The sequence below is a fragment of the Anabrus simplex genome, chromosome 12, assembly GCF_040414725.1.
Source record: "Anabrus simplex isolate iqAnaSimp1 chromosome 12, ASM4041472v1, whole genome shotgun sequence".
Classification (NCBI taxonomy): Eukaryota; Metazoa; Arthropoda; class Insecta; order Orthoptera; family Tettigoniidae; genus Anabrus; species Anabrus simplex.
Genome location: NC_090276.1, coordinates 52,606,038 through 52,620,745, shown reverse-complemented (window position 1 = coordinate 52,620,745; position 14,708 = coordinate 52,606,038). Strand labels below are relative to the sequence as shown.

Below are 14,708 nucleotides of genomic sequence, written 5' to 3'. Positions count from 1 at the left end.
GGACCGGAGACGCGTTTCACGACTTGTGAATCAAAATCGCTTCCAAACCCGACAGGAATTGCTGCAGTCAGTGAATGAAGGTCCAACCCAGCCTGTTAGCGCGAGAACATTGCGACGGGAAGTGCATGCAATGAGCATTTAGAGTCACCTCGCATGAGGCCATTGCTCACACAGATACACAAAGTTGCGCGTTTTCAGTGGGCTAGAAATCATCGAGCGTGGACAGTAGCTGACTGGCGCAACGTAATGAGGTCTGACGAATCATGTTTTTGCCTGCATTCCAATGACACACGTCGTCGAGTGCACTGAAGGCCAAATGAAGCATTTCATCCTGGATGTGTGATAGGTCAGGTTCAAGCCGGAGGTGGGTTTGTGACGTTTTGGTGATGTTTTTCGTGTCATTGATTGGGCCTGCTCACTGAGGCGACCACTAACATGAACCAGGATGTTTATTTAAACATTCTGGATGATGAGGTGTTGCCTTTCAGTCAAGATCTGCATGATGAGTATGCTATTGATACCCCGAATATTCAAGATGACAACACCAAAGTTCATCGGGCTGGACACACATGTGCCTGGTTTTATGAACACTCCTCCACCCTATTACATCTCGATTAGGCTGCAAAATCACCGGACTTCAACCCCATTGAAAGTCTGTGGGACATGTTGGAACAGCGGGTAAAATGCCGACATCAGCATCCCCGCGATCAGATCCTCAGCGAGTGCCTTAACCTGGATGTGACGTACTCGCACAACCATGAAGACTCACTTCCTAACCGAATCCAGGCGGTCCAGAGGCCCAGTTACATGTTATTAAATGATGCGTATAATGATTTCTCCAGGGGGTAAGTATTATCAGCACACTTTATCTTGGTGCATTGGTGTACGGGGGTGTGGAGTAAGGAGGGAGCTGTCCCGGCTCCGATAGTGCTGCCAACTGAATGAAAATGAAATCTGAATTGAATCGAGATTATGATCGATCGATATGAAGTTTCTAAACCGTTATTATCTTAAGCCAACAACTATGCCACATGCACATTATATAACATTTCTCGATGCGAATCTTGTTCCTAGCGTGAATTCTGTAGTACAGTACTGTACTAGTACGTAAAGTGTACACCAGATGTCGTACAACGATGCTTAGTGCTTAAGCGAATCATAGTTTGTGTTTCAAAGGTTGCCAGTACGAATCTCGAAGATTGCCGAGGTCGACCGATTCAGCACTAGGGTGTAAATGCACCAAGATAAAGTGTACCGATAATAATTTTTTGTCCGATGAGCTTATCTCGTTCGTCTATTTTTGGTTTAAATCTTAGTTTTTATGTTCTTCAGTTTCTTTAAATTTTCTGTTTTGTTTTGCAAATCGTCCAGAATTATTTCTAGTTCTTCCATATCATCTCTAATTTCCTCAATCAATCCTACTTGTTGTTTCAGATTCCAGAGTTTCTCCATATTTTTTCTTGGTAATCTGGATTCTGTTATCCTCACAATGTGACCTAAAAAAGAGATCCTCTTCTTCCGTATAGTATATTTGATGGGCTCCAGTTCTATGTACACCGCTTCATTTGGCACTGTCCCCCATTGTTCATCGTTATGACATTTTTTTTTATTTACGCATGTTCTAGCTATTCTTCTCTCTAGTTTTAGAATTTTGTCAATTCTCTTTCTCTGAGTGACTTTAAAAAGAGTTTCGCTTCCTTATGTCACCTCTGGTTGAACCACCGTCTGGTAGGCTAATCTTTTTTTTTTTAATTTTATCAATAGACATTTTTGTTGTGTGTAAATCATGCTCATTTTTTAGCAGAAGGAGTACTCTGCAACAAATATTTTTGTACAAAATTGTAAATAATGTGAGTGATGATAGTGAGTTTTCTTCTTCTTCTTCTTCTTCTTCTTCTTCTTCTTCTTCTTCTTCTTCTTCTTATTCTTCTTCTTCTTCTTGTCAACCTTAAGGAAGTACTGATCACTGTAAAAACGAGAAAGCTACAATACCTCGGTCACATCATGAGAAACAGAAGTAGGTACCATCTACTGCAAGAATCTCGGCTGTTTTCTCTCTGTTGTGAGCTGCCTGGAGTAACTCTGCCGATGTCTTGAGAGTCCAGTCTCTGAGGTTTTTTAGCCAGGAGATTCGTCTCCTGTCAACACCTCTCTTTCCGGGTACCTTTCCTTGCAGGATTTCTTGCAGTAGATGGTACCTATTTCTGTTTCTCATGATGTGACCGAGGTATTGTAGCTTTCTCGTTTTTACAGTGATCAGTACTTCCTTATCTTTTCTCATTCTTCGAAGGATCTCTGCGTTTGTGGCATGATTTGTCCATGACACTCTTATCATCCTTCAGTATAGCCACATCTCAAAGGCCTCTAATATTTTACTGAGCGACTTCGTTAAAGTCCATGTTTCAACACCATAATAGAGAACAGAAAATGCATAGCAGCGAAGAAGTCTCATTTTTGTAACTAGTGTTAAGTCACAACTTTTAAACAGTTTTTCCCAGCTTGTTGAACACAGTCATAGCTTTTCCAATGCGCGACTTCACTTCAACCGAATTATCCCATTGATCATTAACGATGGTACCGAAATAAGTGTATTTCCGGACTCGTTCAACAGATTTATGGTCAATTACTAGATGGCATGCAGAGATAAAGTTTTTACTTATGACCATAACTTTGGTTTTCTTTATATTAATGTCAAGGCCGTATTCATGGCTAGTGAATGCTACTCTTTCAATGAGACATTGTAAACTTTCTGAACTATCTGCAAAAATGACAGAGTGAATTTTAATGTGGATAGTACAAATTTACGGACAAGACCTACATTTTATTGTGAATACTGTAAAACACTGAGCCACAAAAATTCTCCAATAGTCAGAATGTGAAATCTTTTTTAAAAAAATTGCTGTATGTAATCCGAGAATTGATTTCACAATGACTCTTCGAGAATTCGTGCATCATGTGGAAACTGCATTTTCACATAGATAACATCTTCTGATAAAAAAAAGATCAAATATTGTTTTGTTTTTTTTTGCTAGTTGTTTTACGTCGCACCGACACACATAGGTCTTACGGCGACGATGGGACAGGAAAGGGCTAGGAGTGGGAAGGAAGCGGCCGTGGCCTTAATTAAGGTACAGCCCCAGCATTTGCCTGGTGTGAAAATGGGAAACCACGGAAAACCATTTTCAGGGCTGCCGACAGTGGGGTTCGAACCTACTATCTCCTATTGTACTATTGTATTATTCACTACTTAGTGTAAATAACAATTGGGTAGGCCAATAACAGGTTTTTGTTAAAATACTATTTTAGAAAAATTGTATTTGTGTATAAAACTATTTATGCTAAATTTACTGAATTTATTGCATTCTCCTGTTTGTTTCTTCTCTTTCCCTTATTTTTTCATATTTTGAATAGTATTTTCCTGTTTTTTACAATTTATATTCTTCATAGTGTGTATTATGTTTTATAAAATCCACCTATAAATGGAGAATGTCTATGTTATTGGCATATGTTTAAATAAATAAATAAATTATTGTACTTCCTTCTTGTCATGCGGTTTTAGCGTCCTAGTAGTAAGTTATAATTTCTCCTAGGTATTTAAATAGTTCCCCTATTTTTACTTTCCTGTTATTTACTTTTATGTGGTTTATTACCAGTGGATCTGTCTGGTCCCGCGGCGTAGGGGGCAACGCGCACGCCTGTCACCCTGTGGCCGCGGGTTCGATTCCCAACCGGGTCAGGGGTTTTTAATTGTAAATGATTAATATCCCTGGCCTGGGGACTGGGTGTTTGTGTCGTCCTTAACGTTCCTTTCCTCACATTCAACACTTTACGCTTCCGTAATGAATTCGCAGGTTCCTCACAGATATGGTGCAAGTAGGGGCAAACGATCTAGGTCAACGCCCCGAACAAATAGCATTTTAGAAAAAATCCGTGGATCTGCTACCATTACCTCAGTCTTTTCGAATGATATCTGGAGTCCTATTTCTTGCGCTATATTTTGTAGACTTGTTACTTGATTTACATTCCGGACCTTCTGCTTCTCCGAAAAACGGAAAACTAGTTAGTGGGACGTAAAAACAATAACATTATTGACAACATATAAACTCCAAATATAACAGAGCAGATTTTTATCAATTTTCTGACGTCCACACCAGGTAGCAGCACAATTCAAATGTGGGTCAAGAATGTAGAAATCACCCCAGAGAAAGTTTAATGGGGCTTATGGTTCCAATCTGTAGCTAGCTTCAGGTAGTTCCTGTCCAAAATATTAGATGGCGCTGGAGATCATTCACAACGTGTAGATAGTTGTAGACAGGTTCTATAGATGGCACGCAAATAGGCATGAAATAAGCGATATTAATAATTAAAGTCAGTTTGGCTCGAAGTGAAGTATTTCAAGTCTAATCTCAATCAGTGTGCCTTTCTGACAAAGAGTTAGTCGTATCACATTAAGTATTATGGAGGTAATATTGCTGAATTGCATTGAATCCGACCTTACCCAATCGATTAACCTTGTCGAACCTTTCTTGTTTGAGTACACCTCAGGGGCTGAAAGCTGAATGGTTCTATCAATGTATTTCTATATATCTCCTGTCTCAGTGCCTTTAATTATGTTATTTTTAATTTCATGTGGTACTTGGATATTGATGTGATAGCCCATTCTCTTGCATGTGGTGTGCTGTGCTGTCTTGCTTTTGAAGGGATTTCTTATTTGTTATAATATCAGCTTTGTGTTAATGTGTCAATCATTCATTTGAAGTTAAAGCTGCTTTGAGGTGTGAGGTTATGTTCTCAATAACATAGTATGCCATAGAACTAGGGGTATTAGATCATTATTTACAACATAGTAAGTACTTGAAAATAAAAATATATGAATTACAATGTACAGTATTGGGCATGGAAGTAGTAGAACTACATTATAAACGACGAAAGGGGGGGGAGCTGTAAACATAACCGGATGTGCGTTACTGCGCCGGATGTTTCTTCTCTGCGCTATCTGTTGATAATAACTGTAAGGTACTGCGCTCAATGTGCACTGTGGCGCTATTCAAATTTTGGACTGAAACTACTAGCGCCTTGTGGCTTGGTACCGAAATTGATCATTGAGTTACAGGTCTATTCTGTTCTACCCTCTTTGGCAGAAATGAAAACTGTCAAGTCCTTTATCTAGAATCTTCCACTGGCCTATCTGAAAAGCGAAGTTACAGAGCACAAGTTAGTCTTCAGTCAGTCACGAAAGAGTCGCGACTCAGTTTGGAGTTACGAGACAGTCACTCAAAGGTTTATTACCAACGAGTGATTCGAGTTCTTGGCTGTGGAGTGAACTGCCCTGGTAACGACACTGAGTTGTGAGAGGCCGTATTCAAGAGCAAAAGTTCGATATCCCAGAGGGCTGTGTGTTCGACCAAGTTAGTGAACACAAACTGAGTGAAGTGAAAAACTAGAACTCGAGTGACTTGTAATTAACTGTAAATATTAGTTATATTACCTTTAGTCGATAGTAAAGCAGGTTTCCTATCTGATTATTCATTTTTCTTTTTATGACCCTCAATATCCACAATAGGAGGATCCAGTAATAAATACATTTCATGTATGTGAACTTCAGTGACACGAGTTTTTTGTTGTGCTGATTCCAGTGAGCAGGCTGGGTGAGCCCTGCTTGGAGAGAGCGCAGTGCAAGGAGAGTACGGAGTGCAGTCCCTCCCTGGGAGTTTGCGTGTGTCGAGGAATTTCCTACGAGTACGATGGCAAATGTGTGACGGACCATATCAGTAACAACTGGGAGCTTACTGTGGTCACAGGTGAGATGACTGTAGTGTAGTAGTTCTCAACCGGGGATCTATGGGGATATATTAAAGGCTATGGCTTGGGATATAGTGCCATATCTGAAATATTTAATTACTTTTTGGATGAAGTAGCGATACCAAATGAATGGTGAGTTGTAATAGTATTGCCAGTGAACAAGGGAAACGGTGACAACCATGAAGTCGATAATTACAGGACAGTCAGCTTGGTATCTGTTGTTTATCTTGCTGGTGTTATTAGACACGTTTGCGAAATTACTAACTGGTTTAAGAGAAGGCCGTTCAGGTTTAGGAAATGTTATTCCAGTGAAGCTCAACTTCTAGGGTTCCAGCAAGATACATCAGATACTTTAGATTCAGAGGGTGAAATAGACTGCATCACTATTTACCTATCCAAAGCTTTCTTATAGGCTAGATGACTACTGACTAAAATGAGGGCTATTGAACTAGACAAAAGCGTGATTGAATGGGGTAATTAAATTTCTAAAAGCTAGAATTCAGAGAATTAGAGTAGGTGAAGCGTTATCAGAACCTGTCATGATTAGGAGGGGGTCCCGCAAGGTACTGTCATTGGACCTTTATATTTTCTTATTTATGTAATTGACATGAGTAAAGAACTGGAATCATAGGTAAGGCTAATTGCCACATTTCAAATTTTTAAGGCTTTAAACATTAATAAACATAAATGTTTATGCATTTCTAAATATTTTTGAGTGCGATTTGATAGAATTTGATAATGTTCTTTCAAGAAAGAAATATGTCTTTATTTTTTTCGGGTCGTTTCGGCCTACCATGGACCACGGAGGTCGTCTTAACCCTTAGCTATGATCTGCTTTTTCTTGGCCTGCTTCCTCACATCCGTCCACTCAGGTCTGGTGGTCCGTGAACTCTTTTTGCTTGTGAGGGACAGTGGGAAGATTCCCTGTAGGATGGCCTGCCGGTGCTGAGATCGGTTCTCTGTGGTCTCTAATGGGATCTGCAGTCCCTTTGGGTCTGATTTTACTGAGGTGATCCACTTGGTCTTGGAAGCCTTTCCCCTATTTGTCACTGTGAGGATTCTGTTGGCAAGCCTGCAGGGTTTCAGGTGGGCCATGTGCCTGTAGAAGGCCAGTCGCCGTTTCCTTATACACGTAACTATGTCTTCCTGATGTTCGTAGATCTCGTCGTTGTGTCTGATCCTGTAGGTGCCATATTCTTCTCCTACGGGTTCTAGTATCCTCCTCAAGATCTTCCTCTCTTTAAGTTCTACTTTCCTGAGAGGGCCCTTTCGATTCATCAACAGGCACTCAGAGGAGTAGAGTACAGAGGGTCTGAGTTATAGTGCTCCAGCTTTAGGTTCTTGGAGAGGTACATGGATGTGTAGATGCTTTTACAGGAATGATAGGCTCTCTGTAACTTGGTGCAACTGGTGTCTATGTCCAAAGTTTCGCTCTTGCTTGCTAGGACCCTTTCTCCTAAGTATTTGACTGCAGGCACTTGTTGTATGCCATTCTATTTTTAACTAAGTTGTTTCTTTTTAGGTAAAATTATGTTACCATATGTTTCCTTCTTTCAGATAGTTTATTTATTTATTCAAAATGAGTTTCGGCAGTGTGAGAACCTAACACCTGTATATTACCTGAGTCGAAACTAGAAAGAGATGGCTTCAGATATCACAAAGAATTTCTTCAGATTACCAATACAAAAAATGCGTCATATTTTGCCTTGTATCTTCCCCTCAACGACGAGGCTGCATTAGATGGCATGTCACTCCTGCATCACATAAACTACTGTAGATATTCCAGTTTTCTGGTTTTGACAGTATTTAATATTACCTTCCTTCTTCCCGTTCACCTCATTACCTCAATATTTGTGACCTTATTTGTCTATCTCAATCACAGGATCCTTCCGCAAGTTCACAGGTAAAATGCTTTTAATCTGCACATTTCCTTTTCCTTTAGGGTCCAGACCTCAAGTCCGTAGAGCAAGGTAGAGATGACGTAACATCACAGAGGTCGAATTTCTAAAATCTACAATCGTATGCAGGCAAAAGCAATTTTAATTTTAGCCTCACATTCTCGTGAGTTTCATAACAAGCCGATATTTTTTTAAGGTTATGATCGCCCAGTAATGAGAAAGTGTTGTTTCACAAAATTTACAATAACCTTTTTCACAAATATCAGATGAAATAAAAACGTTTTATATAGATCAATAGGGCTTGGATGTTTATGCAGTAATAGGTTAGAATGCAAACTTTCTGAAGCGAGTAACAAGTAGAGTCTATCTGCGCGACGGTAATGTTGTGAGGTTTGCATAAACATTAGGGGCCCATTAGAACTCCCTAATGTTTATGCAAACCTCACAACATTACCGTCGCGCAGATAGACTCTACTTGTTACTCGCTTCAGAAAGTTTGCATTGTAACCTAATACTGCATAAACATCCGGGCCCTATAGATCAGCAATAAGTTACTTTAAGACGTATTAAAGTTTGGTAACGATCAGATCAATACTTTTAAAGTTATGATTTTTTAAAGTGAGTGCTCCGTTGGAAATGGAAAAATAACGGCTCTTTTCTTTGTTCAGCCTGCGTTCAAATTTTAACTGGGTACGATAAAAATTTCTACTCCACATAATTAAATGTAGAATAAGATAAGATAAATTGTGGGACGAAGGATACATTTTCATTAGCGTATTAACTCGAGTATCTATACTTTCTTCCAGGACAATAAATGTAACTTGAGGACTCTGATTCAGAACACTCTCCTCATAATACCAGGCTACACGCCTTGAGCCACGCCATGTAAGACAGACCATAAGAAGTACTCTGTTGGTTTCAGTGTCCCCAGCAGCTGGAAGTCAACTTCTTGCACACAACAGATGGCTCCTGTGCATCGCGCTCGCAGCCCTCGTCCACGCCGGAGTTCGGTAGCATCAGCAACGTGCCGCACGTCTCCACTTGCATAAAAATATGACAACCAAAGAATATATTATATTTGTTAAATGTAAATATTTACAACTGACCTGATATTCTGAACCAGGTACAAATTTTATAATTGAATAAATTGTTATGCTGGAGTCTATTTTCCTACAGCTGAGTGACGATTTTCTTGTCATTATCTAGGATGACCCAGAGTCCGTTAACATTTGATGAGGCAATACTTCACGGAGTATTGGAGGTAGAGAGGTAATAACAGACACATAATTGGCGTGACATTGGGTTTTATTGACACCAAAATACAGTAAATAAAGCTTCCTAACAGTTCCTTCTCTGGTAACGTTGACATGCCGCGATTGCAGGCGCATCTGACGCTCCCTCTCACGACAAATCCCTTTATACCATATACAGGTCTCATGCGGCATCACTGGCGTGTTGCTGTCCAGCGCCATCTGTTGTTCATTTTGTGCACTTAATAAAACCCCATGTCCTGTGTATGGCCATTTGTACCTGACGTGTTGCTGTCCAGCGCCATCTTTTGATCATTCTGTCTACTTTATTTCGGTGTCACTAAAACCCCATGTCACGCCAATCATGGGTGTCAATTATAACCTTTGTACCTCCAATATTCCTTTAAGTATTGCCTCGTCAAATGTTAACGGACTTCTGGGTCAGCCTGTACGTTGCAAGAAATGCATTCGTACCGAACAAGTGGCTGTGCGGTTTGGGTCACGTAAATGTCAGCTTGCATCCGGGAGATAGTGGGTTCGAACCGCACTGTCGGCTGCTCTGAATATGGTTTTCCGTGGTTTCCCATTTTCACACCAAGCAAATGTTGAGACTGTACCTTAATTAAGGCCAACGCCACTTCCTTCCCTCTCCTAACCCTTTCGTATTCCGTCATCGTGTCGGTGGAACGTAAAGCAGATTGTAAAAAAAAATTCGTCAATTAATGAACGTAGGCTTCCATAGCTCATTATCATTTAAGAAATCAAAATTATTATTTCTACATTAAAGTCACGTACACTGAATCACAAAAGTATTCGACCATCCTATTATGTTTTTTTTATTTTAAAGTAGTCTTCCAACATTTGAAGCCCAAATTGCCAGTCCATTTAGTAATGTGAATATTGACGTACAATGTAGCAAACATAAGTCACCGTAAAATGTAATTAACTACATGCAATTTTAGTTATAAGGCACTACAATATGCAGCCACGTAAATATTCGGGCACTTGTCGCGCGGACAGGAACAGGTGGGAGAGGGGGCAATAGTCGGCAGAACAAGCTCATTATGTGATTCGTTTGTGTTCTATAAACACCAACGTTTTACTTTACGATGGGGCGGAAAGTAAAAATATACAATATTTGAAAAGAGACAACTTGTTATTTTCCATCATGCTAAAGGGCGTTCTGAAAGAGATATTGACGCATTGTTACAAATTTGTTACTGTAGGTGAATTTATAAGAAGATTCAACAGAGAAGATAGAATAACAATGAAGACAAACCTAAAAGAGGGCGACCAAGGAAGCTGAGTTGAAGAGAGGAAACTGGAGTAGTAAGAAAAATTTAGAAAAATCCAACGTTACCGGCAACGAAAATTTCTTCCGCAGTGCTCCAAGAATATGCGGAGAATTATCAGAAGAGAAGGGTACAGTGGCAGAGTGAGCAGGAAGAAACCCATGGTAAATGAGTAAAATAGAAATAAAAGATTGGGCTTCGCGAATGAGCACATAAATAAACCTGTCGGTTGCTCGGATAAAGTAATTTTTGTGGATGAAAGTGAAGTGCAGATGTTCTCTTCAAACAGAAGAACTATGGTTTGGAGGAAACCACATAAAGAGCTTCAATCCAAGAATCTGCAACCCACAATTAAACACGAAGGTGAAGGTGTCATGATTTGGGGCTCCATGTCTTCGTCGGGGGTGGGCGAATCAGTATTCATTGAAGGTAAAATGAACAAGCGTAGAACTTACCGGAATGTGCTGAAAAGTTAGGCCTTTCGGGCAAGTTCAAATTATATCAAGACAATGACCCGAAACATAAATTGGATATTGTTAGACTAGGGACGTTGTATAGCTGGCCCCGTGGTGTAGGGGTAGCGTACCTACCTCTTACCCGGAGGCCCCGGGTTCGATTCCCGGCCAGGTCAGGGATTTTTACCTGGACCTGAGGGCTGGTTCGAGGTCCACTCAGCCTACGTGATTAGAACTGAGGAGCTATCTGACGGTGAGATAGCAGCCAAGAATAACGGCCGAGAGGATTCGTCGCGCTGACCACACAACACCTCGTAATCTGCAGGCCTTCGGGCTGAGCAGCGGTCGCTTGGAAGGCCAAGGCCTTTCAAGGGCTGTAATTCCATGGAGTTTGGTAGGGACGGTGTATAATTGCCCTAAAGTTTTGCATACACCTCCTCAGAGTCCGGACTTAAACCCTATCGAAAATCTGTGATGAACTGGAGAGAAATGTAAGACAAATGCCAGTGACATCAAGGCAAGCTTTAAAGGATAGAATGGAGACGAATAACTCCATATTACACGAGAAAACGCAGTCACAGCATGTCTAAACGCTTGGAGCAAGTCATAAATCAAAAAGGACTTAATGCAAAGTATTGAAATGAACTGTCGTGTGTGTGATTCACACGTTGCCCGAAAACTTTTGTGGCTGCGGTATTGGGCATCTTTCTTTAAGGATTATTGTTTATGTTGTTTCTATTAATTTTTCAAGTAAGAAAATGCAGTTATTTTATTTATTACATGTGTCCCATTTCATTTTATGCCAAGATTGTTCCTATATTATTTTTTTCTGCTAATGAAGGTCTAAAAATATTAGTGCCCGATTACTTTTGTGATTCACTGTATATACAAGGGCCGTAAATACAATAGTGGCAACGTAGTCCTCACACTCGCAGGAGATCAGGCGTGTAGTGTGCAACTGACGGGCATCCAGTTGGGAGCGTTGTTGCTGTGTGGCGTAGAAGTGAAGAGTGTCGATTTCACCGCTCTAAAGCATGTACGCCCCTAGGAGTGGGGGGCGCAGGCGAGTTATACGCCCACGGTATCCCCTACCTGTTGTGAAAGGCGACTAAACGGGGCGACCAAGGGATGATGGAATTAGAACCATGAGACTACTTGTTATTAGTGCAAAAACATGAGGTACACCATGGGTCGACGTTATTTGCGATTAGTACCACCATGTGAGGAACACCATGGGTCTATGTTACCTAGGAGCAGTACCATTATGTGAGGAACATCATGGCTCTGGGCGTTGCCTGTGATAGTACTATCGTGGTGGGGTAACCGGTGCTTGGCTGCAGAGACTAGTGTGCCGAGCACTACGCTCGAATGGGTTGGTTCAACTGTGTTCAGAATGGGTCTACGTCACCTATGAGTAGTACCACTATCTTAGGAACACCATGGGTCTATGTTGCCCGTGATTAGTACCACCATGTGAGGAACACCATGGGTCTGCGTTGCCTGAGAGTAGTACCACTATCTGAGGAACACCCTGGGTCTATGTTGCCCGTGATTAGTACCACTATGTGAGGAACACCATGGATCTATGTTGCCTGAGAGTAGTACCACCATGTGAGGAACACCGTGGGTCTGTGCTGCCTGTAAGTGGTAGCATGATGTGTGATACACCGTGGGTCTACATTGCCTATGATTAGTACCAATATACGAGCAACACCATGAGTATACGTGGCCCCTGATTAGTACCACTATGTGAGGAACACCATGAGTATACGTGGCCCGTGATTAGTACCACTGTGTGAGGAACACCATGAGTATACGTGGCCCGTGATTAGTACCACTATGTGAGGAACACCATGAGTATACGTGGCCCGTGATTAATACCACTATGCGATGAACACCATGAGTATTCGTGGCCCGTGATTAGTACCACTATGTGAGGAACACCATGAGTATACGTGACCCGTGATTAGTGTCACTATGTGAGGAACACCATGAGTATACGTGACCCGTGATTAGTGCCACTATGTGAGGAACACCATGAGTATACGTGGCCCGTGATTAATACCACTATGTGAGGAACACCATGAGTATACGTGACCCGTGATTAGTGCCACTATGTGAGGCCATGAGTATACGTGGCCCGTGATTAGTACCACTATGTGAGGAACACCATGAGTATTCGTGGCCCGTGATTAGTACCACTATGTGAGGAACACCATGAGTATACGTGACCCGTGATTAGTGTCACTATGTGAGGAACACCATGAGTATACGTGACCCGTGATTAGTGCCACTATGTGAGGAACACCATGAGTATACGTGACCCGTGATTAGTGCCACTATGTGAGGAACACCATGAGTATACGTGGCCCGTGATTAGTACCACTATGTGAGGAACACCATGAGTATACGTGGCCCGTGATTAATACCACTATGTGAGGAACACCATGAGTATACGTGACCCGTGATTAGTGCCACTATGTGAGGAACACCATGAGTATACGTGGCCCGTGATTAGTACCACTATGTGAGGAACACCATGAGTATACGTGGCCCGTGATTAATCCAGTATGTGAGGAACACCATGAGTATACGTGACCCGTGATTAGTGCCACTATGTGAGGAACACCATGAGTATACGTGACCCGTGATTAGTCCAGTATGTGAGGAACACCATGAGTATACGTAGCCCGTGATTAGAACCTCTATGTGATGAACACCATTGGTCTAAGCTGCGCGTAATTAGTACCATTATGTGTGACATACCATGGCTCTACATTACCTGTGATTAGAACCACCATGGTAGGAACAACATGATTCTTCGTTACCTGTGATTAGTACTGTTACGAGTGGCCGGGCGCCTGGAGTTTGGACCCCTTTTGACATCAAGCATCATCCCATAAAATAAGGCATTGTGAATCTCATCCACTGGTTGTTTTGGATTTATGGTCATTTTTTCACCATCATTCGTTTTAGATTCTAGTTAATGGATATATTTTGAAGTTCTGATTATCGTTTCATTTCCTTGCACCACGTATCTTCAGGGGCCGATAACCTACCTGTAAGACCCCTTTAAACAACAAACATCATCATCATCATCATCATCATCATCATCATCATCATCATCATCATCATCATCTAAAGCACGTTTTCAAAAGGTGATCAGCGTTCGTGGATTAAAATCGAGGTTGCCCGTGGCAAAAATAGATCGGAATATTATCGAAGATTACGTGAAGACTGTGGCGAGAAAGCATTACCGTATAGGACGGTTGTACGATGGGTCATGGCGTTTCGTGCGGGTTGGAATGACACTGTGGATTTGCACCGCACAGGTTGGCCGTACTCACCGGACATGAGTCCTTGTGACGTGTTTACGAAGTTGAAGGAACCCCTCCGAGGTCGTCGATTTCCTGACGTGGCATCTGTACTCCGCGCAGTAGGGCGCTCCTTCGCTGTCATCGACGGAGAACGCCTTGCCAACGGAACGGTCCCCAACGGCTTCCCGACATTTATCAAAAGGCAATAGACTTAGCAGGTGACTACATTCAAGGAATGTAATGCAGTTGTACTTGTTAGTTCAATACATATTGCGTTCTATCAATATTGCCACTACTTTATGTACATCCCTCGTATATTAACAAGACTTTTACAAAAAAAATACCGAGCTTTCAGCCAAGTTTCATTAGCCTTTACCAGGGCAAATCATTTGAAGGACTGTTGCTGACAGTAAACATAGAAATACTTCAAGGAACGTGGAAGTCTGTTGAGCGAATCACGACCACACTATTCACGGCCCCCTGCTAACTGGACTCAGGGATCTCCGCTCTGTGCTGTGCTGGTCGGGAGGAAAGTTACTGACTCGTCGCCCTCTGCCGACAGTTACTGGCTTTAATCCAGAAATAATAATGTTTATTTAAAAAATAGATTCGTCACTTCTGTATAAAAGCGAGGCTAAGGAAACGGCTCAGGAAGGTTACTTCTGCACTAGCATAATAATACGAACATGAGAAA

General features: G+C 41.6%; 1 protein-coding gene across 1 annotated transcript in view; it reads left to right on the top strand.

Moving 5' to 3' along the window:
• The window catches only part of LOC136884185 (multiple epidermal growth factor-like domains protein 11), a 48,728-nt gene extending 39,863 nt beyond the window's left edge, over positions 1 to 8,865 (top strand). Inside the window, exons 4-5 of the mRNA XM_067156222.2 lie at positions 5,637 to 5,801; positions 8,623 to 8,865. Coding sequence (XP_067012323.2) covers positions 5,637 to 5,801; positions 8,623 to 8,714 — 257 coding nt within the window. The 3' untranslated portion in view covers positions 8,715 to 8,865. The remainder of the gene's footprint in view (positions 1 to 5,636; positions 5,802 to 8,622) is intronic.
• The last annotated feature ends 5,843 nt before the right edge of the window (positions 8,866 to 14,708 follow it).